The following is a 26,308-nucleotide window of genomic DNA, read 5'->3' as shown; positions in this document are numbered from 1 at the left end:
GAATGACATCCTGGATGATACTGATATTTCCACCTGGGAGGAAGAAGCTAAGGATTCAGGAGACGAGCTCCAAATGGAGCCGGTAGTTAGGTTGGGATCTTTGCATGCAGCTCAAAGGTGCAAGAACTGAGGGAAGGTGGTGGCCATGAGTGATAATCAACCCTTCAGGATAAATCCTAATGAGCTAGAGGATGTGGGGTGCATGACCTAGTTAGTAATTTCAACTAATAGAACCATAAGTTGGAGTGAGGTTATCTCAGTCCTCGCTTGTTGAGCTGCCACAGGTTGCTGCCTTGGGACAAGGACAGCAGCTTCTCCCCATCCCAGCGATGTAACCTGCTGGTCTGGTCCCAGCAGCCTTCGGTCTCCTCTAGGGGGCACAGCCCTGGCGCCTGGCGCTGGAGGTGCCACTGCAGAACCCAACATAACTCCAAGGGTAGTCAGGCACTGCCGGACACCTGAGCGCTCAGGCTGGGCTCCTGCGAGTGGCTTTAGGGCAAACTCAGGAGCCAACTGGTGACTAATAAATCTATGTACATGTGTAAGACAAGAAGGTGGCGCTCCAGGCGATAAAGGAAGAGAGCCCAGTAGCGAATGAAGAATAGCGACAGACGAACGCGAGTGGGGCAATCTGGGGTGGCAAGTCAGCAGGGATGAGGGGAGTGTAGCAATGTAGGAAAAGAGCTCAGGAAGGTGGAGGACTTAGGAGCGACTTAGGAGCTAATGGTACTTAAGGGCCTTAGCTCTAAAGAAAAGACCATGGGACTCATGTCTCAGTGGGTGGTACATTCAATGGTACATTCAGTGGGTGGTGCATTCAGTGGGTGGTGCATTCAGTGGTTGGTGCATTCAATGGATTGTACATTTAGTGGGTGGTACATTAAGGGCCAAGCTAATGCAGTCAGCGAAGGGCTGGTGGAGGTAGATTCAGTGGTAATGAAAATGATCACAAAGAAAGAGTGAAGAGTGACACGCTGGGATGTAAAGGGTAAGCATGGGTGGGAAGGTCAAAGGCGTGAATCATACTAGCACCACAGTACCCTGGGGTTTCAAGAATGGGACATTGGTCGCAGCTGCTACAGACCGGAGCCCCTGGTGCCCCCGCGAGGGCCTGTGGTCAACGATAGGATATGGATGTCATTCTGGATATGAGAGAGTGTGGCTCAGGATGCCTTTTGAGAGGCAGAACTGAGCACTGGGGCAACAGTGTACACAATGGGTGTGTAAGGGGGAAGTGTTGGTGTTAAAGACTGTGACTGAATGTTTACTTTGTGAGAGTACCTACATACTCTGATAACATGTGTAGAGTGAATGCCAAAGTGCCTACTTACCGGCCCAGGCTTGTAGATCACCCGCAGCCCTGTGCCGGGAGGAGGTTGCTCTACCCGGAACCTGCCAGAAAGGAGACACACAAGAAAGTTAGGAAGTTACAACTCAGTGCAAGGAACAGAAGTTACACCTTATCCATTGATTTCATATTTGTAACTGTAGGAAAATAGCCTCTTTCTAGTTTGGTTACCCCATTTTTGGCTTGTTTGTCAGTGTGTTTGACTGTGTTCACTGGGATCCTGCTAACCAGGATCCCAATGACTCTGCTCTCTCCTCTAAATTTGGTTGCTGGTAACTTTTATTCCCAAAATTGGCATAGTGGTCCCCCATGTAATCCCTAGTATATGGTACCTAGGTACCCAGGGCATTGTGGTTCCAGGAGATCCCTATGGGCTGCAGCAGTTATTCTGCCACCCATATGGAGCCCATGCAAAGGATTCTGCAGGCCTGCCATTGCAGCCTGTGTGAAACGGGTACATGCACCCGTTCTCCCTACAGGTCACTATAAGTCACCCCTATGGTAAGCCTTCTCAGCCCAGAGGGCAGGGTGCAGATACCTGTGTGTGAGTACAACCCTGCACTACCAGAGGTGCCCCCACAAACTCCAGATCCATTTCCTGTACTTTGTGAGTGCAGGGACGCCATTTTACGCGTGTAGTGGACATAGGTCACTACCGCCCAGCTACATAATGGTAACTCCAAACCTGGGCATGTTTGGTATCAATCATGTCAGAATCATACCCCAGTACTGTTGCAAGTATTGGAAGTATGATTCCATGCACTCTGTGGGCTCCTAAGAGGACCCCCAGCAGTGCTACCACCAGTCTTACAGGGTTTTCCGGGCAGCCCAGCTGCTACCACCCCTTAGTCAGGTTTCTGCCCATCCTGCTGCTTGAACAGCTCAAGCCCAGGAAGGCAGAACAAAGGATTTCCTTTGGGAGAGGGAGGTAACATCCTCTCCCTTTGGAAATAGGGTTGACTGGCTTGGGAGGGGTAGCCTCCCCAAGCCACTGGTTTGCTTTCAAGGGCACATTTGGGCCCTGATTTATACTTTTTTGTGCCGCATTACCATAATTTTTTGACGCAAAAGTGGTACAAACTTGCAAAATACAATTGTATTTTGTAAATAGATGCCGCTTTTGGATCAAAAAATTACGGTAATGCGGTGCAAAAAACATATACATCAGGGCCTTGGTGCCCTCCGTGCATAAACCAGTCCACATCGGTTCAGGAACCCCCAGTCCCTACTCTGGCACAAAACTGGACAATGGAAAGGGGAGTGACCACTACCCTGTCCATTATCACCCCAGGGGTGGTGTTCAGAGCTCCTCCAGAGTGTCCTGAATGGTGCTTACCTGGTTAGGTGACCAATCCCCCTTTCAACGCTATTTAGGGTCTCTCTCTTGGGTGGGTCCTCAGATTCGGCTTGCAAGATTCCAGCAGGACTCCTCTGCAACATCTGCTTTAACTTCTGGCCTCTGGAACTGCAACTGTAACCTCCAGGACCCGACAAGCTGCTTCCAAGAAGAAAGGACTCATCAGCAACATTGTTCCCAGGGCTCCTGCCAGCTTTGCAACAATTCCCTCACCATGCATCCTCAGAAGACTGAAACTCTTGAGCCTGCACAAGAAGAAGAAGAAATCTTCCTTGGAGTGAAGGAGTCACTTCCCTGCAACCGCAGGTACCTACAACAAGCAACGACCAGCTGCGTGGATCCCCTCTCCTGCTGAGCTGCATGGATCCTGCATCAAGGGTGGTAGTCCAGAGTAGTCCTCTTGGTCCTCTCTGCCAGCTGTCCAACTTTGGTGGAGGTAAGCTTTTGCCTTCCCACGCAGGACAGTACCCCCGTGCACCACATCCCTTGCAGCTGCCAAGGCTTGTTTGGATCCCCTCCAAGGGATCTTCAGGCAACGTGTAGCAGCACTCCATCCTGCAAAGCACAGCCTCCTGCGTGGTGCTCCTGCAGCGCGGGATCCTCTATTGTAGTGCTGCATGGGATTCTTCTGCGACTCCTGTGTTCCTGTCCTGTATGTCTGCAATGGGTGCTCTCTCTGCTCCTGTGGACTCTCTGCGCCGTTGAGGGTCCCCAGTGACTCCCCCTTCTGGGTTGAGTCTTCCTGTGCCTTGCTGGCCCCTGGCAGCACCTCTTTTCCACTAACCACGAGTTTGCCTTTACCAAGGCTTGTTGATGGAATTCCTTCACCAACACCCATCTGCAATCTTCCTTCCAGCATGGGGCTTCATCTGCATCCATCAGGAACTCTTCTCCAGCTCCAGGGCTGCAGTGCTGACCTGTTCTTCAGAACCGCCGACCAACTCCTGCATCCACAGCTGGGTGGGTAGTAGCTCCTACTCCTCTTGGACTCCACTGTGACTCTTGGACTTGGTCCCCTCTCTCCACGGGTCTTCTTTCTTCAGGAATCCACCACTGGCTTTCTTGCAGACCTCTCTGGGTGTCTTCTTTTTCTTCTTTTCCTCCTTTGGGTGGTTTGTGGCAAATCAAGTGTTTTACTTCTGCATTCCTGGTTGCTGGGGGGTGGTGTGTTACTTACCTCTGTGGTTTCCTAATACCCCCAGCTCCCTTCTACACAGTTTACTTACCTAGGTGGGGGTACGTTGTTCACATTCAATTTTTTTAGTATATGGTTTGTACTCCCCCTAGGGTCACTATTGGTTATTACTGTTTACACTGTTTTCTAACCTTTTCTATGCCTATTTCTGATTTCTATTGTATATATTTAGTGTATTACTTACCTCCTAAGGGTGGGTTACCTGTCTAGTAATTTGTGGTAATTTGATCGAAAAATAAACTACCTTTATTTTTGTACAACTGAGTGTTTTCTTTTATGTGTGTAAGGGCTGTGTGACTACAGTGGCATTGCATGAGCTTTGCATGTCTCCTATATAAGCCTTGGCTGCTCATCCACAGCTACCTCTAGACAGCCTGGCTTCTAGACACTGCCTTCACTACACTAAGAGGGGATACCTGCACCTGGTATAAGGTGTAAGTACTTTGGGTACCCACCACACACCAGGCCAGCTTCCTACACTAATGAACGTGGGCGCCGGGGTAGAGTGGTGTCATATGGTGACCCAGACAAACATGACAGAGTAGTCTCTGCTGTGATTAAACCAAAGGCCCGCCTGCATTTAAATCGGGTGGGCAAACCAGTCTTGGCAATATAGATACTCAGTACCCGTTGCAACGCAGTATTCACACCGCCAAGGTATAAATCAGGCTGCTGTAATTCACTAACCCTTGTTGCTGAACATTGCACTTATTACTTGGTCAGAAACTTGGGGCCTCATTTACGAGGCCCTCGCAGCACAATGCGGCACCAGAGCGTCCTTTTTTTACGCTCTGGTGGCGCAGTGTGGCAGTATATAATTACAAGGCCACGCAAAACCACCTTGCGTGGGTTTTCATGGCCTTGTAAATATTGGACCCCTTTCACACATAGCATTGTGTGAAAGGGGCGTTCCATGGGTGTTGCTTGGGGTGTTCCCATGCAACACCCATGGAACCCAAAGGAATCTGATGCATTCCCAAATTTACAAGTCTGGGAATGAGTCGGATTCCTACGCCACCTCAGGGGTGGTGTAAGAGTGACGCAATAGGGAGAAATATCTTTATTTAGCCCAGTTTTCCCTCTTTCTATGTGTGCTGCATTCTGCTCTAGTAAGAGGAAAACACCTCATGGATTGTTGTGCAGGAAGGTGTCAATCATCCCCACAACACAGGTGCCGGTGAGGGCGCCTGGCAGCAATTTATGCACTAGCACACGGGGAGAGGACAGAAATGCGCCGTGTCTTGTAGATATGACACAGTAGTGCTCTTTCCCGGCGGCGGAGGGCGGCACAGGACGACACTTGCTGCGTTGCCCTGTGCCACAGGCCTAGTAAATTAGGCCCTTGGTATCCCTCTTTAACCATTTCAAAAAAATCTTGTTGACGATGTTTTGGTAAATCTGAGACAAAGACTTTCATGCCATCCCATATTTCCCTGTGGTATCTGCCTAGCAGGGCTGAGCGCTGGCATTCTTCAAGCGAGTGGAGCTCGTACTCAAACTTTATACCCTGTTGCTGCCAACCCTTTGTGTTCTCTCCCAAGCAGGGCAGCAGATTCCAGCAGGGATGCTGTATCCGCCTTAGGATTAGTCTTGAGGAGTTCCAGGTTTTGTTGAGGTGGCATATATGTCTTTAGAAGGCGTGGTGTCGAAGCCTTGACAGATTCTGGAGGCATGAATCTTTCCTCAGCAATGTCCAGTAGAGCCAGGACACGAGCCAGAAGAGGTTTGGCGGCTGTCCTTGGCTGAAGTGCCTCCAGTGTGACTGTCGGCGGTGGCTGAGGCGTCTCACTGTCCTTGGCTGAAGTGCCTCCAGTGTGACTGTCGGCGGTGGCTGAGGCGTCTCACTGTCCTTGGCTGAAGTGCCTCCAGTGTGACTGTCGGCGGTGGCTGAGGTGTCTCACTGTCCTTGGCTGAAGTGTCTCCAGTGTAACTGTCGGCGGTGGCTGAGGCATCTCACTGTCCTTGGCTGAAGTGTCTCCAGTGTCACTGTCGGCGGTTGCTGAGGCGTCTCACTGTCCTTGGCTGAAGTGTCTCCAGTGTGACTGTCGGCGGTGGCTGAAGGGTCTCCAGTGCGACTGTCGGCGGTGGCTGAGGTGTCTCACTGTCCTTGGCTGAAGTGTCTCCAGTGTGACTGTCGGCGGTGGCTGAGGTGTCTCACTGTCCTTGGCTGAAGTGTCTCCAGTGTGACTGTCGGCGGTGGCTGAGGTGTCTCACTGTCCTTGGCTGAAGTGTCTCCAGTGTGACTGTCGGCGGTGGCTGAGGTGTCTCACTGTCCCTGGCTGAAGTGTCTCCAGTGTGACTGTCGGCGGTGGCTGAGGTGTCTCACTGTCCTTGGCTGAAGTGTCTCCAGTGTGACTGTCGGCGGTGGCCGAGGTGTCTCACTGTCCTTGGCTGAAGTGTCTCTAGTGTGACTGTCGGCGGTGGCCGAGGTGTCTCACTGTCCTTGGCTGAAGTGTCTCACTGTCCTTGGCTGAAGTGTCTCCACAGTGTGACTGTCGGCGGTGCCTGAGGTGTCTCACTGTCCTTGGCTGAAGTGTCTCCAGTGTGACTGTCGGCGGTGGCTGAGGTGTCTCACTGTCCTTGGCTGAAGTGTCTCCAGTATTGCTGTCGGCGGTGGCTGAGGTGTCTCACTGTCCTTGGCTGAAGTGTCTCCACAGTGTGACTGTCGGCGGTGCCTGAGGTGTCTCACTGTCCTTGGCTGAAGTGTCTCCACAGTGTGACTGTCGGCGGTGCCTGAGGTGTCTCACTGTCCTTGGCTGAAGTGTCTCCAGCGTGACTGTCGGCGGTGGCTGAGGCGTCTCACTGTCCTTGGCTGAAGTGTCTCCAGTGTGACTGTCGGCGGTGGCTGAGGTGTCTCACTGTCCTTGGCTGAAGTGTCTCCAGTGTGACTGTCGCGGTGGCTGAGGTGTCTCACTGTCCTTGGCTGGTGTCTCCAGTGTGACTGTCGCGGTGGCTGAGGTGTCTCACTGTCCTTGGCTGAAGTGTCTCCAGTGTGACTGTCGGCGGTGGCTGAGGTGTCTCACTGTCCTTGGCTGAAGTGTCTCCAGTGTGACTGTCGGCGGTGCCTGAGGTGTCTCACTGTCCTTGGCTGAAGTGTCTCCACAGTGTGACTGTCGGCGGTGGCTGAGGTGTCTCACTGTCCTTGGCTGAAGTGTCTCCAGTGTGACTGTCGGCGGTGGCTGAGGTGTCTCACTGTCCTTGGCTGAAGTGTCTCCAGTGTGACTGTCGGCGGTGGCTGAAGTGTCTCCAGTGCGACTGTCGGCGGTGGCTGAGGTGTCTCACTGTCCTTGGCTGAAGTGTCTCCAGTGTGACTGTCGGCGGTGGCTGAGGTGTCTCACTGTCCTTGGCTGAAGTGTCTCCAGTGTGACTGTCGGCGGTGGCTGAAGTGTCTCCAGTGCGACTGTCGGCGGTGGCTGAGGTGTCTCACTGTCCTTGGCTGAAGTGTCTCCAGTGCGACTGTCGGCGGTGGCTGAGGTGTCTCACTGTCCTTGGCTGAAGTGTCTCCAGTGTGACTGTCGGCGGTGGCTGAGGTGTCTCACTGTCCTTGGCTGAAGTGTCTCCAGTGCGACTGTCGGCGGTGGCTGAGGTGTCTCACTGTCCTTGGCTGAAGTGTCTCCAGTGTGACTGTCGGCGGTGGCTGAGGTGTCTCACTGTCCTTGGCTGGTGTCTCCAGTGCGACTGTCGGCGGTGGCTGAGGCGTCTCACTGTCCTTGGCTGAAGTGTCTCCAGTGTGACTGTCAATGGTGGCTGAGGCGTCTCACTGTCCTTGGCTGAAGTGTCTCCAGTGCGACTGTCGGCGGTGGCTGAGGTGTCTCACTGTCCTTGGCTGAAGTGTCTCCAGTGCGACTGTCGGCGGTGGCTGAGGTGTCTCACTGTCCTTGGCTGAAGTGTCTCCAGTGTGACTGTCAGTGGTGGCTGAGGTGTCTCTGGAGCAATGTTTCCCAAACTGTGGGTTGCAAGATGATTTTTGTTGGGTCACAAAAGTCCAAGCAATAAATAAGATGCCTTCCATATCTGTATTTATCTTGTCACGTTTGCAGTGCTTTAAAGACACAGGTCGAATGTCAAGCTGTGTCTTCTGACCAATTGCTGCTTATTTTTTTAACATTGGGACTGGTGTTTACAAACTCCTCTCACTGCAGTCAGAGAAAGACAAGTAAAGCGAATTATGTGACAATTTTGCTGGGGTAAAGGGAGTATGAATGGAAAGGCTGTAGGATGCCATTTTTTGCAACACATAACAAAATGCAAATACCTGTAAATCCACTGTACACATTCAGCAGTTAGGAAAGCGACAATGAAGGATATTTGTTTTGTAATTCTAAAGTGTGAGGGAAACAAAAATTCTAATAGGAATAAAACAAATCAAGTTACTTTACTTGGTGATGCACAAATGATAACTATTCAGTGAAACACGATTTTCACACGTTATGTGTGGCGTACAGTTTTATCACTAAAGCTCTATGTCTGTGCAAATTAGGTGGACACTTCAATGGAAAATCCACTGTCTCGAAATGACACAAAAACCTTTCTTTACAGTAAAACTTCAGCTGCTTCATGTTCATTAAAGCTAGGTGGGGCACAAACATTTGTCATTCTAAACATTTGGTTGTGGCTCAAAATAGTTTGTGAAGCACTGGCCTAGAGCAATATTTAGTTTAGTAGCTCCTCTGCCGAGGACATCCTGGTTTGTGTATTCATCCTCTTCCACCACTCATTACTTCTGATGTGTGGACTCTCTCCTCCAGTCATTACTTCCAATGCGTGGACTCTCTCCTCCAGTCATTACTTCCAATGCGTGGACTCTCTCCTCCAGTCATTACTTCCAAAGCCTGGACTCTCTTCTCCAGTCATTACTTCCAATGTGTGGACTCGCTCCTCCAGTCATTACTTCCAAAGCGTGGACTCTCTCCCCCAGTCATTACTTCCGATGTGTGGACTCTCTCCACCAGTCACTACTTCTGATATGTGGACTCTCTCCTCCAGTCATTACTTCCAATGCGTGGACTCTCTCCTCCAGTTATTACTTCCAATGTGTGGACTCTCTCCTCCACTCATTACTTCCAATGTTCCAATCATTACTTCCAATGTGTGGACTCTTTCCTCCAGGTCGCTGCAATCCTTATTTACTTTAAATGCTGTCCTGGTGCTTACCAGGATGTCCTCCTCTCTCCCCCTCATGTGAACCTGGGGTCGTGTGTCACCTCCAGGGTTAGATCCTCTCTAATACCCTCCTAACTGGGTCAATGAGTCTTTGTGGGGCAAGGGTCTTCCACCTGATGATGCTTAGTTTCACTGCAGGGTTGTGGACAAGCTTGGCAGGATCCTTGAACTGCCCCCTACCAGTCAACACAGGTGGCGTTTAGGCCTCCAGCCCAACCATGTTGTACAACCACAAGAGCTTCTCTCCACTTCAGTGCCGGTGGTTGGGCCCTCGGAACCTCTGTAGGACCGAAGGAGCGAAATGCCCTTCAGTCGGACTTAGCTGTCAAGGCAACAGTGCTTTCTGAACATGTGCACTGACACCCACGTCGCAGCCAGATACATGCCAAGAACAGGCACTCTGCATGCCAACCCAGTGATAGCAGCCTTGGCTCTGGTAGAAAGAGCCTTCAGTCCAACCAGGGCATGGTACTTGGCCAGTGTGCAGCAGGTCTGAATGCAGAGGAATATCTACTTTCAGAAAGTCCTATGCACCACTCTGATGATCTTAGGTACCATCAACGTAAATCTTCACGCTCCTTTGGGGTCCTCAAGCTGATGGAGTCTCTACTCCTTCCTCAAAGGGCTGAGGTGACTGCAGCAGGGCCTGGCATCGTCTATATGCCAAACCTCTCCAGTAGCCTCAGAAGACCGAATTGATGAGGATCCTGTCTGGTAAGGGATCCAAAAAGCCCGAACAGTGCACCATGGCCTGGCTTTCCTTGAAGCATTCTAGGGCAGAATCAGCTTGTTCTCCAAAAAGATGGGGGACATCACAAGGCATATCCCTAAGGCATGCCTGCACATCTCCAGAAAAACCTGTGGATCGCATTTACATGTGGCGATGGAGGACCATACTAGTGCTGACTGTTTACCTCAAACAGTTGGTGGTATCCAGACCAGCCCCAGTCATTCATTTGGCTGTATTCTGACCATGCTGAATGGTTTGAGCCAAGGAGGCCCTACATTCTTCCAGGACTGCTGGAAGATCTCGCTGGCTATGTCCCAGAGTGCATGCATGTAAGGGCCTTGTAGACAAACTGCATTGACCAACCTCAGGGCTAGGGTGGCTGAACGGAACATTAGTTTACCAAATGACTCAAACCTTTTCACCTCACTGTCTGGCGGGAGGGGTTGGCTCTTGGGAAGGAAATAGGATTCACCGTCCTGGTGGGAGCTGGGACCACCAAGCTCTCAGGAGTAGGATTCTCTCTAAGAAAATCATGGTCCCTGAGCCCCCGTCTGTGGCGGCTGGCCACCTGCCTTTACACCAGTGCGCAAGAGCAAGGCTTGGAACAAATGCCCTTAAGAGTGTCTCTTGGGGTTTTGGGAGTGGGAGCAAGGGCTCAGAAGAAGCAGGCCCACGTTGCAGACTTCCCTTAAGGATGGGTGGCTTAGCTTCAGCAGAAAGTAGTGAAGGTCCAGGACCTCCGCAACACGTCTGATTACTACAGCAAATTAAGTGCTCTCTTTCGTTGGTGGTCTAAGGGGGAAAGCAACCATGTGTCAGGGGACGTATCATACCACCTGGCCTCCTGTAAATCATCCCCATCATCACCATTGTCACCTTAAAGTGGTGGCAAACTCTAGTGAGAATCAAATTCAAAAAGCTGCTGCTGCCACTGAGGTCAGCTCCATGGACGTGGAAGCGTACTGTATGAATGAGGCTCTACGGGAACAGTGTGCACCGGGGTGGAGTCAGCATGACCTCGGTTAGGTTTGAGATGGATTCAGCCGGTGGTCGGATACTGGAGTTGGTAGCAGAGCCAACTCCAGTATAGGTGACTTCAGGACTGGCTTGGATTTGGAATGGAAGTTGGCACCGGAGGTGAGTTCTAGGGGCTCGGAAGGCGCTGAGGATTGATCTGGCGCTGGTAACCTGACTAAAGGCTTCTGTGGATCCTTGGGGCCTGAAGACACACCAGAGGGAGCCAGAAGAATGCCAAAAATATACAGCATGGCCTCCGTAAGGGCCTCATCATGCTTCTGTGTCACAGATGGTTTGGAAACTCGGCTGCATCGGAATCAACTGTGAGATCGACTCTTCAATTGAAGTTTAGGAGCAAGATTGAGTGGCAACTTGACACTCTTGCTAGATGGAGAATGGTAGGATGGGGTTAAGTCCTGCTTTGCCTTCTTGTGTTTCCATCCTGGATTTGGACTTCGACTTAACAGATGATTTCGACAGCAAAAAGAAACTATCACAGTATCGCCTTGAGAGTGGAAACTGCTCTGTGACCTCAACTTGGAGTGGGAGCAGAATGTATTCGAGGTCTGTGACTTTTTCCAATGTTCGACAATGCCCAGCTTAGCTTCACGGCCCCGGAATGCCTTCAAGTGCACGAGGGCACATTCATTGTATGACTTGGAGTCACGCCTGAGCCAATACCCAAGGGCGCATCTTGTGTGGGTCTGTCAGTGGCGTCTGCTAATGACAGTCATGGCTTCGTTTTAACCCTTTTGTTTTAGGTAGGAACATTATTCCCCTACAAAGTGGAATTCATCAACTGATGAAAAAAAGGAGTGGAGGTATGCATCTCCATTTGCAGGCACGGAAAGAAAGGAACTGACAATGGCGCTCAGTGGTGGCATATATATACAGGGCTGACTAAGTTATGTGAGAAGAAAAGTCAAAATATGCCTTTTAAAGTTCCACATTTTGTGACAGTATTACTTCACTATTTTGTAATTTTTACACTTGGTGAACAAGTTACGTACCTTTGGTAATGCGTGATCTGGGAGAGACTATCTAGCTGCAGATTCCTTACCTTTGATTTTCCCCATGCGTCAGACTGTATCCAGAAACCTTTACTGAGCAATACCCCTTGCTCATGCCGTCAAGTGGCTCCATCTGGTTCCGTGTGGCATCACTGGTGCCGGAGGTGATGTCGCAGTCACCTACATAGCCACCACCCAGGCGTGCAGGCATCAGCTTCTTTAATCAGAACTTGTGCATATGTGTTGTAGGAGGCTGGCTCAGTTTATGGTGTACACTTATGGTATGGCACCGTCTACTGAGTCCAGGCAACACTGAGTGATAGTGTTTAGGTGTCCAGAATGTATATATATATATATATATATATATATATATATATATATATATAATGCATTTACTTACCTCCTATTGGAGGGTTGCCTCTCTAGTATTTTCTGATACTGTGTTCCAAAAATAAAGTACCTTTATTTATGTACAACCAAGTGTTTTCTTTCATGTGTGTGAGTACTGTGTGACTGTAGTTTGATTGCATGACCTTTGCATGTCTCCTAGATACGCCTTAGGCTGAAGCTTAACGTTCCCACCCTAATCCCTGCATTTATAGTATCCCATACAATTTCTGCTGGGGCGGACTCTCTCTTTATTTCAAGAAACTCTCTCAGGCATGCGTTCAAGTGACACAAATATTCTGGGTCGTTCAAGAGTCCTCTCTCAAAAGTCCAGTCTTTCCTACTACTTTTAATATCCTCCCTTTTAATTTCTCAAATTAAAGGGTTATAATCTGACATAAACTGTAGATATAGTTCCACACCGGCCCCTTCTAATAATTCAGGAGAGACAAAAAAATAGTCCAACGGGGCCAATTTCCCATGTGGGGCTGAATAATACGTTTACCCCGGATCTGATCCCCTCAGTTTTGGCCAAACATCCACCACTCCCACTTCCCTTTGTAAGCTGCGGAGGGCTTGAAATACTCTGGGCTTACACCACAAGTAGCTTTTACTCTTAACCTCTATTATATTTTTTAGCTCGTCCCGAGAGCCATTAAAGTTTGAGTCACCACATATAATATAGGGGGCCGGCCATTCTGCTAATTCAATTGAGAAAAAATCTAGCAATGCCGGATCATCGAGCACTGGGAAATACAGAGAACATAAGGTAAAGCTCCCTTTATTCAGTTGGCACTCTACCACGACCCATCTTCCATATTGATCCACCCTGCGCCAGGCAAACTCACACTGCTTGCTGCTAGTTAGAATAGACACCTCTTTGGTTTTAACATTTTGTTCAGTACATACCACTACCTTCAGCCCAAAGGTATCTAGTATAGATTTGTTACAATACTCAACGTGTGTTTCTTCTAAAAAATATATGTCCGCTTTTAATGTTTTTAAATCCTCTCTTTCAGGGACTGTTTAAACCACATATATTTATAGATGCAATCTGAAGTTTAGCCATTTATATATCTGATATTACTCAGAGAATTCCCAGGAGCGCCACATTCATACCTGAACTCTCTATTTCTCCTGAAGCTAAACTGTAAATCCATTTCAGCAGCCTTCTTGTCTTCCCCATCCTTTGTTATTCCTTCCATCATTCTGTTTCTCGGCATCATCTGTGCTACTCGTATCTCAAGCACCCCGCTAGTCCCCTCCCAAAAGCCATCCCTCCCAGTCCCTCCCTATCTCCGCCCTTCCCTTCCTCCCTCTCCTCTACCCTGCCACCACCCCTACCCCCCATCACTAGAGACAATCAGACCGCCTCCGGTCTGGGTGATGGCCCTCGAGATGTTGCCCACAACCCCAACCCCCGAACTACCATACTTAAAACATATATGCTCATGCTACAATCTAATTTCGTATTTTCACGGAGTCCTAGGAGTTCTGCGTATTCTGCAAGCTAACTTCATTTAAGTGCAATTTTGCCTGAATCTCTGAGGTAAATACTTTGGTCTGTCCCATAATTATAGTTTTCAGGCGTGCCGGAGCTAGCAAGCAAGCCTCCCCACCAGTATCCTGATAGGGCTTGATCAGCTGTCGTAATTTCCATCTGCGTTCTACAGTGACATGACAGTAGTCATGTTGTGTAAAGAAAGTTATGTTATCCACTGTTTTTGGAGCATTAAGGTGCGCTTTTAAAAAAAACACTTGCCTTAGCAGAAAGTTACCACAAAAAAAAAAAGAATAGCCCTCGGGTAGTTAGTTTCAGTGCTACGCTTTCTAGATTGCCTAACAGGAGGAAATCTGTGAACCCTTTGCACTTCTATCTCCCAGTCCCACTTTGTAAATTCTGGAAAGGCTTTTCGGAGTAAATCGATCATAAAGTGTCTGATGTCGCTGCCCTCAGCCCCTTCTTCAATGCCTAGAAAGCGCAGATTATTCCTCCGCTGTCGGTTCTCGTAGTCTTCCATCTTCCACATAATATCCGTTATCTGCTCTCCTTCCGTGCCTGCTTGATCTTTCAATACCTCAATGTCTGCCTCTATTGTGGATGGTCTGTTCTCCATTGCGTTGAGCTTTTATTCAATTTCCCCACAAGACTTAGCTACTTTTCGCACCGTGACCTGAAGTTGTTTTGTTGCCAACCTGACCCTGCGGGGCTCTGTGCGCGTTTTAGTTTGTAATTTCTTTATCGTGCCATATATCAATTGCAACATTATTTTCTGTGAGTTGCCCTTAGATCCACCCCCTCTACTTTCTTCTCCACTATCATTGTGTGGCGTAAGGGCCTCGGACCCTTCTCTGAAGTACACAGACTGATTCCTTAGTAGTCCCATTTAAGGCACTGTGCCCTGCTGCTGTCACTCCAGCTGCTAATCCTGGTCGTGCCTTTATGTGCTTATGCTGCAGCTGTTTTACTGTGGGGCCAAGGGCTAATTACAGGCTGGTCTCAAGATCAGATGAAAAGTTATCTTCTTCATCACTTTGTGTCCTGCATTGCTATTGGCTTCTGAGTCTTCAGTAAGTGAGTAAAACTTGTCCCCACCTTCCTTAGACCAGTCTGTGTTTCTCCTGTTCCCCTGAGTCTGCCCTATTTCTGCATCTTGTTCCTGCATGATTAGGGCTTCCTTTATAGCTAGATTCCCATTCCTTCTAGCCCTAGTTCCATTGGGCTCTGTCAGAATGTCAGCAGATTCTTGAAACCCCTCAGTAGTTGTGTGATTCCAACGTGTTCGATACCAAACATGCCCAGGTTCGGAGAAGCCATTATGTAGTTGGATGACTCGTGTTGATTAGTATCCACTACATACCTTAAGATGGCTTCCCTCACTTACAAAGCCCAGGGAATGGAGCCTAGGGTGTGTAGGGGTACCTTGCTCATGCAGGGGCAGTCTCACACTTAAGTACTTGCACCCTGACCTTGGGCTGAAGGGTTTACCAAAGGGGTTACTGACAGTGACTAAGTGCAGTGACCATGCTATAAGGCACGCCTTATAGCTGAAGAGAAAGGTGAATGGCAGGCCTGCAGTTTGTATGGGCTCCCTTGGGTGGCATAATACATGCTGCAGCCGATGGGGGACCCCTGATGTACCAATGCCCCAGGCACGTGAGTACCATATACTAAATACTTACATGGGTGCACCAGGATGCCAACTGTAGGGTGCAAAGGTTTACCAGCAACCAGATTTAGAGAAAAGAGCACAGACACTGGTATTCTGATTAGCAGGGTGAACTACAGTCTAAATATACTGACACCAGGCAAAAAGTGGGGGTAACTATGTCAGAAAGATGCTACTTTCCTACATGTGTGTCCAAACTAGGGCCCTGAAAAAGGGATCACCCTAACCCTAGTAAACAATTCTGCAGAGCAGGGAGGCATGGGTGGTTGTAAGGAATCTGCAAAGATAGAGTCTCTAACAGATAATGCGTTACCAAAGGTAAGTAACTTGTTCATCTAATAAGAGACTTTCTAGCTGCAGATTCCTTACCTTTGATTAGATACCTAAGCCATATCCTCCTGGAGGTGGGCTGCGGACAATGTTTTTAGACTAGAAAGTCTTGCAGTCCAGAACGGACAAATTGCCTGTCTCTGCGGAACTGACTGTCCAGCAGTAATGTCTGGCAAATGTGAACAAAGACGCCCATGTTGCTGTCTGGCAGATGTCCAGGACCAGGACTCCATGTGCTAAGGCCATGGTTGCAACTTTTCCCCTGGTGAAATGGGCCTTCAAGCCCTCGGGCTGCTTCTTAACCAGGGCGTAGCAGATCTTAATACTGAGGATGACCCAGCGCAAAGAGCGTGGGAACTCTTGAGCGTGGTCAAGGTAGAACGTCAACGCTCTTTTTGGGTCCAGTCGATGGAGTTGTCCATCTTCCTTAGAGGAACGTGGGGAAGCAAAGGAGGTGGGCAAGGTGATAGTTTGACCCAGATGGAATGGGGTCACCACCTTAGGAAAGAAAGAGGCATGGGTGCGTAGCACTACCTTGTCTGGAAATAATATGAGATACAGCGGCTTAGATGATAAGGCCTGTATCTCACGTCACGTCATGTCTTGATGGTGAGAAGCCAGAGGGGACAATTGTGTAAAGGCTCAAAGGGAGCACACATAAGGTAAGTGAGAACCAGGTTAAGATCCCACTGAGGCTTGGTAAAGTGCATGGGGGGACATATGTACAAGCCCTTTAAGAAACCTATTTGCAATAGGGGACTTGAACAGAGAGGGTTGATCAGGCAGCCACATAAAAGCAGATAGAGCAGAGAGATGGCCCTTCAGAATGCCCAGAGTGGAACCCTGTTGGGCAAGAGAAAGAATTAAAAGAAGAACATGAGATAGAGAAGCAGAGAGAGGACCTGCAGACTTCTCTGTACAATATCTTATAAATCTTTGACAATGGCAGGCGTATACTGTGTTTGTGGAGGAAAGCCTGCCTGCCAAGGTAACATTACAGACTATAGGAGGAAGGTTGAAAGCTGTCAACTGTCACCGCTCATATTCCATGCATGAGGACGCAGAGTTGACAGGTTCAGGTGGAGAACCCTCCTCTGCTGCTGCAACAAGAGATCTTCCCAAAGGGGCAGCCTGATCGTAGGATCAATGCTCATTTTCAGAAGCTCGGGATACTAGACTCTCTGTGACCAGTCTGTAGTCACGAGGATTACTTGTGCCCAGCCATTCCTGATCTTCTTGAGAACTCTGGGCAGGACCGGTATGGGTGGAACAGCATACAGGAGGTCTGAGATCCACTCACGATGAAAAGCATCGCAGAGCGATTGCCACCTTGGAAACTTCAACACGCAGTACTGCTGACATTGTGCATTGTCTTCGGATGCGAATAGATCTAGCCAAGGCTCTTCCCACTGCTGAAAGAGACCTTGCATGACCTCCAAATGAAGACGCCACTCATGATCCGCTAGGCATCGATGGCTGAGTTTGTCCGCCCTGGTGTTCAGAGAACCTGCCAGGTGTTGAACCACCAGGGTTATGCCCTGCTGTTCCAGCCATGTCCAGAGATGCAGGGCCTCTTGACAAAGGGTCCACCACCCCACACCGCCATGCTTGTTGCAGTACCGCGTGGCAGTAGTGTTGTCCTGCACTAACATCCCCTTGACAGAGGGAAGAAATGTTTCCAATGCTAGTCTGATCGCCCTGAGCTCCAACATGTTTATGTGGAGTCTGGATTCCGCCGGAGACAAGAGACTTCGGATCTCTACCTCTCCCAAATGGCCACCCCATCCCAGGAGTGATGCATCTGTCACTAGTGTAAGGTATGGTTGAGAAAGGGAGAGGAGTGTGTCTCTGACCCAATCGCGGTTCGTAATCCACCACGGGAGGCCTTTAGCACTTCCCTCCAAGATCTGGATCATGGAGTGATTTCTCTGATGCTGTGCCCACTGGAACTTCAGGTCCCACTGTAGAGCGTGCATATGCCATCTGGCATGTGTTACCAGCAAGATGCAGGAGGCTATGAGGCCAAGCAGCCCCAGAGTGAATCTCACGAACCCAGGATAGAGACCAAAACATCAGTATCATAGCCTGAATATCCTGGATGCACTGCTCTGCAGGAGAAGCCTGAAAGTGCGCTGTGTTCAGAACGGCTCCTATGAAAGAGAGCGTCTGAGAAGGAGTCAGGTATGACTTTGGCACGTTTATAGTGAACCCCAGGGAATGCAGGAGGTTCGCCCTAGTCTGAAGGTGGGAGTCGACAGCCTGGGGAGAGTTTGCCTTCAACAGCCAGTCTTCGAGGTAGGAGAAGACTTAGGGGGTCCTTACGACCTCAGCTGTCCTTTTTCAAGACCACCGATGGACCGCAGTGCGGAAGACCGCCTGTGCAGGCGGTTTGCCGCTCGGCCTATTATGACCTTTGCCAGCTCTCCGTCCCTTTACTGATGGAGAGCCGCCAACAGCCATACTGGCGGGAGGCGGGGAAGTGGAGGTTGCCCCACCTCCACCGCCACGGCAACAGAATACCGCCCAGCGAATCACGTTCTGTGATTCGCCGTGGCGGTGTTCTGTTGGCGGTGTGGTGTCGGCGGAGCTGCCCCCATGGCTCCCGTCCCCTCCGGAGGATCAACGGAACAGGTAAGTCGATCGTCCGCTAGGCGAGGGGGGTGGGATATGTTGTGTGTTTGTGCGTGCATGGGAGTGTGCGTGTGAGTATGTAGAGGGGGTGTGTTAGTGCATGTATGCTTGCGGGGGTGTTGTGTATATGGGAATGAGTGCATGTATGTCTGTGGGTATGTCTGTATGGATGTGTGCGTGTATGTTTGAATGTGGGTGTGCGTGTCTGACTGTGTATGTGGATGTAGGCATGTATGTTGGGGTGTGTGCGTGTTGGTGGTGCCTGCATGCGTGTTGGGTGTGTGTGAGTTATGTAATGTTGGGGGTCAGGGTGGGGTGCCCTGCCACCTTTGGGGGGTGGCAGGGGTGGGGAGTGTTCGAGACCCCTATCAGTGCCAGGGAAGGAATTCCCTGGCACTGATAGTGCTTACCGCCATGGATTTCATGGCGGTTCAAACCGCTGGAAATCCACGGCGGTAAGCCAGGTCAAAATACCGCCGGCGGTATAGTGACGGCCGCCGAGCTGGAGACCCAGGTCTCCAGCCCGGCGGTCGGCTCGGCCCTGGCGAGCGGAACGGAGACCATAATTCCCCATGGTAAGACCGCCAGCCTGTTGGCGGTCTTACCGCCGGTTCTCCGCCATCCACCAGGGTCGTAATGATCCCCTTAAACCCCTGACCTGCCCAGATGAGCTACGACCACCACCATCACCTTGGTGAACACCCGGGGGGCGTTGGTAGGGCCAAACGGAATCACGGTGAACAGGAAGGGTTCGTTGCCTACCTTGAACCGCAGGTAACGCCTGTGGGCAGGAAAGTTAGGAATATGAAAATATACTTCCTGTAAGTCCAACGCTACCAACCAGTCTTCTCAGTCTAGGGCAGACAAGACCTGAGCCAGTGTGAGCACCCTGAATTTCTCCTTGAGGAAGAGATTTACAGTCCCTAAGTCTAGGATAGGACGAAGACCCTTGTTCTTTTTGGGTATCAGAAAGTAGCTTGAATAACAACAACTACCTACTTCTGATATCAGGACCCTTTCTATGGCTCTCTTGGCCAAGAGAGCTGTGACTTCCTCTTGGAGTAGTAACAGACAATTCTCTGCCAGCCGTTCAAATATTGGTGGAATGGGGAAGGAAAGGATTGGAAAGGCAGGGCATAGCCCTTCCTGATGATCTGTGGTACCCATGCGTATGATGTTATGGACTTTAAGTAGAGGAGAGGATGGTGATGTATTCTTCCTCCGACTAGGTCAGCTTGGTCCTGCTCATCCAATCTAGGAGGGCTTTGAGGCTGCCGGGGGCTTTGTGGTAGACAACTTCTGGCCTGCAGACCCTCTAGGTCTGAAGGAGCCACACCCATGTCCACAAATAGCCTGGGTAGGTTGCCTGAGACATGGCTGACATAGGGCTGGTGCTGTGCCACGCCTCTTTCGTAGCCATGAAAGGGGGGGGGGAAGCAGAGAGTGGACAAGGGGTCACTAAGAAGCCTAAGGATTTGGATGTGGCCCTAGATTCCTTAAAGCACTCCACCACCGAGTCTGCCTTCTAACCAAATAATTGACTGCCATCGAAGGGCAAGTCCATAAGGTATGCCCACACATGCCACGAAAAACCACATGTTCCCAGCCAGACGTGGCTCTGTAAGGCCACTGTCGATGCAACCACTCTGCCTTGCAAGTCAGTCGTATCTAAGCTACACCAAATTGTGAACTTAACTGTGTCTCTCCTGTCTTTCAATGTTTGGGAAAGTATAGCCCGGGCCTCCTCCAGGACATGAGGCAGCACTTACGCAACCGTATCCCAAATGGTATGCGGGAAATGGCCCAATAAGGACAAGATGTTCCCCAACCTCAGTAACAGGGTGGTGGAAGAAAACATCTTCTTCCCAAGATGATCCAGTCTCTTGGATTCCCTGTCTGAGGAAGCGGAAGGGAATGTGTCATGGGACGTGGAGGCTTAGATTATCAAGCTCTTGGGGTAGTTTGTTGGCTGAGGAAGCTAGGGCCGTTCAGTGCAGGCACTGGTGGCGGATGATTGTCCTATTTAGAGGAGCCCCTGTGCTGGGCTCAAACCAGGTTCCCAGCAGGACGTCTGTAAGTGCTTCTTTGAAGGGCAAAAGGGGTTCAGATGTAGAAGCTCCAGGCTGAAGCACTTCCGTCAAGATGTTTGTCTTGACAGCCACTGAGGGCAGTTCGAGGTCGAGGACCTCCACTGCCCCATGCACCACCATTGCATAGGAAGCTCCCTCCTCCGTAGCCACATTGTGGGGGGAGGGAGCAAGCCAGTATCTGGAGAGGTGTCCAGCTCACTGGCCTCTCCTAGCCATGAAAATGAAGGCTCGGGCAATGATCTGGCACCGGAATCGGCATAGAGCAACGCTGTTCTTGCTCATCGGTAATCAGAATGGGGCAGACGGTGCTGGGAGAATCAGCATTTGGACTGGCGCCAGAGAAGGTCCCCTGGATACGACTGGCACCGGTCCAGATCTGGAATCTGATCCACGAGACTCCCCCGGAGCCGTGGAGCCGATTGGTGCCTCCTCCAACCCTGCAGGGCCCGAAGGCATGCCAGAGTGGTCGGTGTAATGGAATACTCGACGCATTTACTCGTAGAACTCGTTGACCTGAGCGAGTGTTGATCCGGCTCCCGGAAATGGAGGGAAGTGTAGTCGAACTAGGCAAAGGCTTTGCAGAACCATGCTGGGGACGCAGCTGTTCCCCACTCTTCTTGTCGGCCGACAAACAAGGTGAAGTCGATGTCCTCTTGGACTTCTTCTTCTTATGCTTCTTTCCTGAGTGTCCCAAGGACCTCGAATGGGAAGAAGAGGACTTGGGGTTCCGGGAGCAGTCCTGTGACCTCTTTCTTGAGCTAGATCTCTAAGTGTGGGTGTCGTAGACTGCCAGGTCACAAGCAGCTTTAGGGACCGCTCTGTCAAAGCATTCGGTGTCATGGCCCGGCAATCTGAGCACAACTTGGAGTCATGGTCACCTTTGAAGCACCAGAGGCAAACAATGGTGGTCCATAATCGACATGGTGTGGTGACAAGTGCCAAACAGTTTGAATCCAGCCTTTCTCAATGACATCCCTCGACACACTCAAAGAAAAACTCAACAAAAAGTTGAAAAAAGACCTGTCAAAAAGCAACAGAGGGGTAGCTCTCTCTGGATCTGCACTACCTGGCACAGAAAGAAAAGAAGTGTTGCCTGCCCCTAAGGGTGGCCCCTATACAGGTGACCGCGATGTCAATTCCAGCGCCAACAACGCCATGCAGAGCCAAATAGAGCCACCCCATGGCACACGCAAGGGGTATTGCTCAGCAAAAGTTTCCAGATCTAGCCTGATGCCTGGGGAAAATCAAAAGTAAGGAATCTACAGCTAGAAGTCTCTATCAGATAACACTGTCTGTGCATGGGTTTTAGCTCATCAGTACCAGTTAAACACCGAAAGACAGCAACAGAAATGTGAGAAGTCATGCTTCCACTGTGTGGAAACACATCACTGCGTTTTTAGTAGCATTTGATCAGTTTGAGCTAGAAACAATATTTTTTTGTTAAATCTGCAGATTAAACAGCAGATGATGAATTATGTGGCGAATGAGGCAAATTCATAATTATGCAGAAAATGCCACAGCCATAAAATCAAATAACTCCTGTGGCGCTGGTTACAAACAACTTCGCTCCATCACGTCTGCGGTGTGACAAAGTCAGCACAGAGCCGCGTGTGCCAGTTTGCAGTGCACTGGAGCACAGCTATCAAACTTCTGAATCCAGCCTGACACCTGGGAATATTCTAAAGGTGAGGACTCTGCAGTTAGAAGCCGCTACTGGAAGCAACTATCATATTAATTTCTCACAGCTACTAGGTGAACTGAAAATAACTGCAGGCCAAAATAAAACCACAACTCCCAGACAATAAACAAAATACTATAAGTCATTTGAAGGACGTATCTTTCTTTCCACTACCTGGAATCCGCAGACATCCATAAAACAGTTTTACCAACCGCAAACAAGGGCATTTGGTACGGTGGTCCCTCCTAAAACTATACTCTCATGAACAAACTGAAGGACAGCCGACCGGCCCAAATCTGAAATAAAACCTTGTAAAATGGAAAGATACTGGGTGAAAAAATGATAAAATAATGGCAACTGGTACCTCCAAAGGCCAAAGAGATCCCAGAGCACCCACAGCTTACAAAATGAGACTACTCGCAGGATCTCTGCTATTCATTAACAAACCTCTTGATTGATGAGGCTGCCAGCCTTTAATCCTATTTCCTCTCAAAGGAAAGGAGCAACACTCTCACAAAACACTTTCCTTACCAAATCTTGTGAACTTGAACCCACAACCCAACCCCTCATTTAACCCTTTAACAGAAAAAGAAACAATGGATTCTCTGGCCCTTGCCCTCCAGTGATTTATAAAAGAATCCTACTAGAATCTGAATCAGCAAACCTGGTGAGAGAAGGATCCACTTCTTATCAAATGAAATGCTCCCAAATGATCTGAGATCATCCAACAATAAAATACTAGTAAAAACTCGGACTAGACTAGGATGACCCAGCAATATAAAGAGCAATAAATACTACACCAATTGTAGGTAAACTCATTGAAAAGACAACATTCCCCCAAATCTCATCCTTCATTGACTCAAATAGTCTTCTGTCCCACAAAGAGGACTTTAATCCTGGAAGAAGCACTGTCTTTTATCTCCATCACGGACGACCTCAGGAACGAAACTGACACGAACATCACTGCCGTCCTTTATTACTTGACCCATCTCTGGCTATTGACACCATTGGCCATCGAGTGTTGTCCCAAACGCTATATGGCCCTAGGATCCAGGGCATAGTGCGGACTTTGAAAGAATCATCAACTTACACGTGCCCCGAGGTATCCCACAGGAATCAATCTGACCTGCTACAAGTACGGTGATAACACTCAGACCATTCTGAAACTAGACCAATCCTCTGATGTGAAGATTTCTACACATGCCTAATCCCATAGAACAAGAGATGCTACAAATTAATCTCAAACCTAACTTCTCATAATTTAAAATACTCACCAGTGGACCCTACCAAAATCTTGACCATATGTCCGCTTCATCTCAGGAAAGGAGACAGCTGCCACATACCTCAAGTGAAGTGAATAATCTTGGTGTGATCACTGACGCCAGCCTTTTTCTTCAATCCCAAGACAACAAAGTGATGAGAGATACATCATGAGAATCCTACAATGTATTTTCCCTAGTTAGGGCTGCTTCATAGGATATCTGCATCACTGGGCCTATTTGGTATCACAACTAGACTACACAAGTGATGAGAGACACAGTGTGAGGCTCCTTCAATGTATTTTCCCTATCTAGGGCTGTCTCATAGGGTAATTCCATCACTAGGCTTAGTGATATTACAACTAGACTGCACAAATGGCCTCCAGATTGGACTCCGCAGAAAACTAAGAGGCAAAATACATAGGATCCAGAACACAGCTGCCAGACGAGTCCTAAACCTGGACAGATCGGACCACATTACCCTTGGTCTCAGAGCACTTCACTAGGTATTGTGGCAAGACCAATGTAATTTAAAATCCGCTGCACTGTACACCGGGTGATCCACGGACTGTGGACAACCTTCCTACAATCCAAACTCATATTATCTAACTAAAGGAGAAACCTTAGCTGAAAAATGATCCCACTGCTGAAATCCCACTGTTCCCAAGGTTGGGAGATGGAAACTATGGAACTTACCCATTGAGACAATCAGCATCTCTTGAGAATTTACAAGAGCAATAAGGCTGTGAATGTTCACAAAATGAAGCCCAGAGTGGCTGGCCAGTACACGCTGCCTGTGACTCTGTCCGGGCACCTTTTCACTGCTTCCCACAAGCTTCAGGGGTGTTTGCTCACCGCAGTGCCATGTCTGGAACACACTATCTCGGCCTTACGAGTGACACCAACACTCAACAGGCATAAATTACACCTCAACCAACACCCTTCCTTCGCCCACACGCCTTAAAAGTGGGCACCGCTCACCTGATGGTCTGGAGAGCGCTTTGCGGCTTCTACAAGAGTTAGTGCCACAGAAATGCAGCAGTATATTGCAATATAATCCAATGGTCAAGTACACCAAACTGCAGAGTCCACAACATTGAAGGAAGCTATTCATTCACTTCATTGTGGTGTATATCGTGACCCAGCGTTTTCCTGTATTTTAGCTCAGGCATTGATTTCCTAGAAGGCTTTTTCTGGACGGTTATGGAAGCAGAGCGACGGGTCACAAACACTGACATGTTCCAAGCAGTGCAGTGCACGTGCTCGTGAAGTGATCTTGACACAGATGCCGAGCTTCATCAACTGCTTGCGACTTCAATTTAGTCCTGAGGAGGGAGTTTGAAGGACCTTCTTGTACACAGTACTGGGCCAACCAATCCCAAATGGGCTTTGTCCTTCTTTCTCCACATTTAATGGGGACTGGCCGGATGAACAGGCACTTTTCAAGGTGTCCTTGGAATTACTCTAGAGTGAGAACAGACAGGATGTAAAAGTTCTTTAAAAGAAATATACACCAGTAAGACGCAAACAATGCCGTTGAGCTTCATCCAGGGCACCGCTACTCGTGAGATGGTGAGAGTCACCTCAATAACATGGATCTGAACATGCACTATCACACGTGCATGCACAGACACAAGAAATGCAAAATGGTTGGGCTGCTTAAGAGCAACAGCGTGAAGGGTGGTGGCCTCCTCAGCACTACTACAGTTGAGAACTTCTCACTCATGTCACATGATTGCATCTCCTCTCACTGTAGTTCATGCAAGTTGTAAATACGTCAACGGCTTAGGACAAGTTACACCCTGGTGGCCGCCCGTCTGGCCCTCCAAGTCAGCCATTGTTAAGGCCTGTGCTCCCATGGCAATGGCTTGCTTGCCACATTGGAGATCCACGCCAGGCAGTCAGAAATCTCAGCTGAGGTGCTGATCCTGGGTCTAGAAGGCACCATGTTTGATGCATTTATTCACCAAAAACGTTTGTTTTCAAAAACCAGTGAAAATGTGTTTCCCGAAAATAAACAAAATCAGTGGTCCTGATGCACAGAGATTTCTCGGCATGTGGGGGCCATTGTGCATTTTCATGACACAGGACTGCTGTGCCTTACATGGTGGGCTGGGATAGAGAAAATGAGTCGTGCAGAGTGGTACTATAGCCAGAAAGCCCTGTGGTGGGTAAGCATAAGGTCAAAGTTTTTTGCTAATGGAGCCATTTAAAGCCCTACTGCTGTAAGCCAAGCACATCTCCTGCTTGTAAGTAGAGCAGAGACACTGAGGCCCATATTTATAGTTTTTGGTGCAAAATTGTGCTAATGCAGTTTTGCGTCAAAAACTTTACCGCAGGCTTGCGTCATTCTCAGATGCATGCCAGCGTCATATTTATAGTATGGCACAAGCCAAGTGGGGGTGGAGGTAGAGAAGGAGGGGTTGTGCGTCAAAAAATGACACTAGCCTGGGTAAAGGCAAAAAAAATGCAGCTAACCAGACTAACGCCATTTCGTGGCGCACAACCACCAAAGACATGACTCCTGTCTTAGAAAAGACAGGAGTCATGCCCACTACCCCAATGGCCAGCACAGGGGACAAGTGTCCACTGGGCATGGCCATTGCACCCTGTGCTATGCAGGGGACCCCAAGTTAGGGCACAAAAAAAGTTTTCAAATACTTACTTGGATAGGGGTCCCCCATCCTCCGGTGTCCCTCAGGTGGGGGTGTTCCTAGGGCTTGGGGAAGGAACCTGTGGACCCATTCCATGGTGTTTAACCATGGAAATGAGTCCTCGGCTACCTTAATGCCTGGTCAGACCCAGCGTTAAATAATTTTGCTAAGCAGGCTTAGCGCTATTATTTAGGCCCGCCGCTCACCCATGCATCATTTTTGTACGGGGTGATAAATATTTCGCTACGGGGATAGCGCCATTTTTTAGATGGGAACGCCAACCTTGCAT

At 49.3% G+C, this 26,308-nt stretch overlaps 1 protein-coding gene across 5 annotated transcripts in view; it reads right to left on the bottom strand.

The window, feature by feature from the left end:
* The window catches only part of SPAG17 (sperm associated antigen 17), a 720,739-nt gene that overhangs the window by 23,067 nt on the left and 671,364 nt on the right, over positions 1-26,308 (bottom strand). For all 5 annotated transcript variants that reach the window (XM_069203004.1, XM_069203006.1, XM_069203008.1 and 2 more), the window contains one exon: positions 1,332-1,392. In XM_069203004.1, coding sequence (XP_069059105.1) covers positions 1,332-1,392 — 61 coding nt within the window. The remainder of the gene's footprint in view (positions 1-1,331; positions 1,393-26,308) is intronic.

This window comes from Pleurodeles waltl, chromosome 8, assembly GCF_031143425.1.
Source record: "Pleurodeles waltl isolate 20211129_DDA chromosome 8, aPleWal1.hap1.20221129, whole genome shotgun sequence".
NCBI lineage: Eukaryota > Metazoa > Chordata > Amphibia > Caudata > Salamandridae > Pleurodeles > Pleurodeles waltl.
This window is presented reverse-complemented; position numbering and strand designations above follow the sequence as displayed.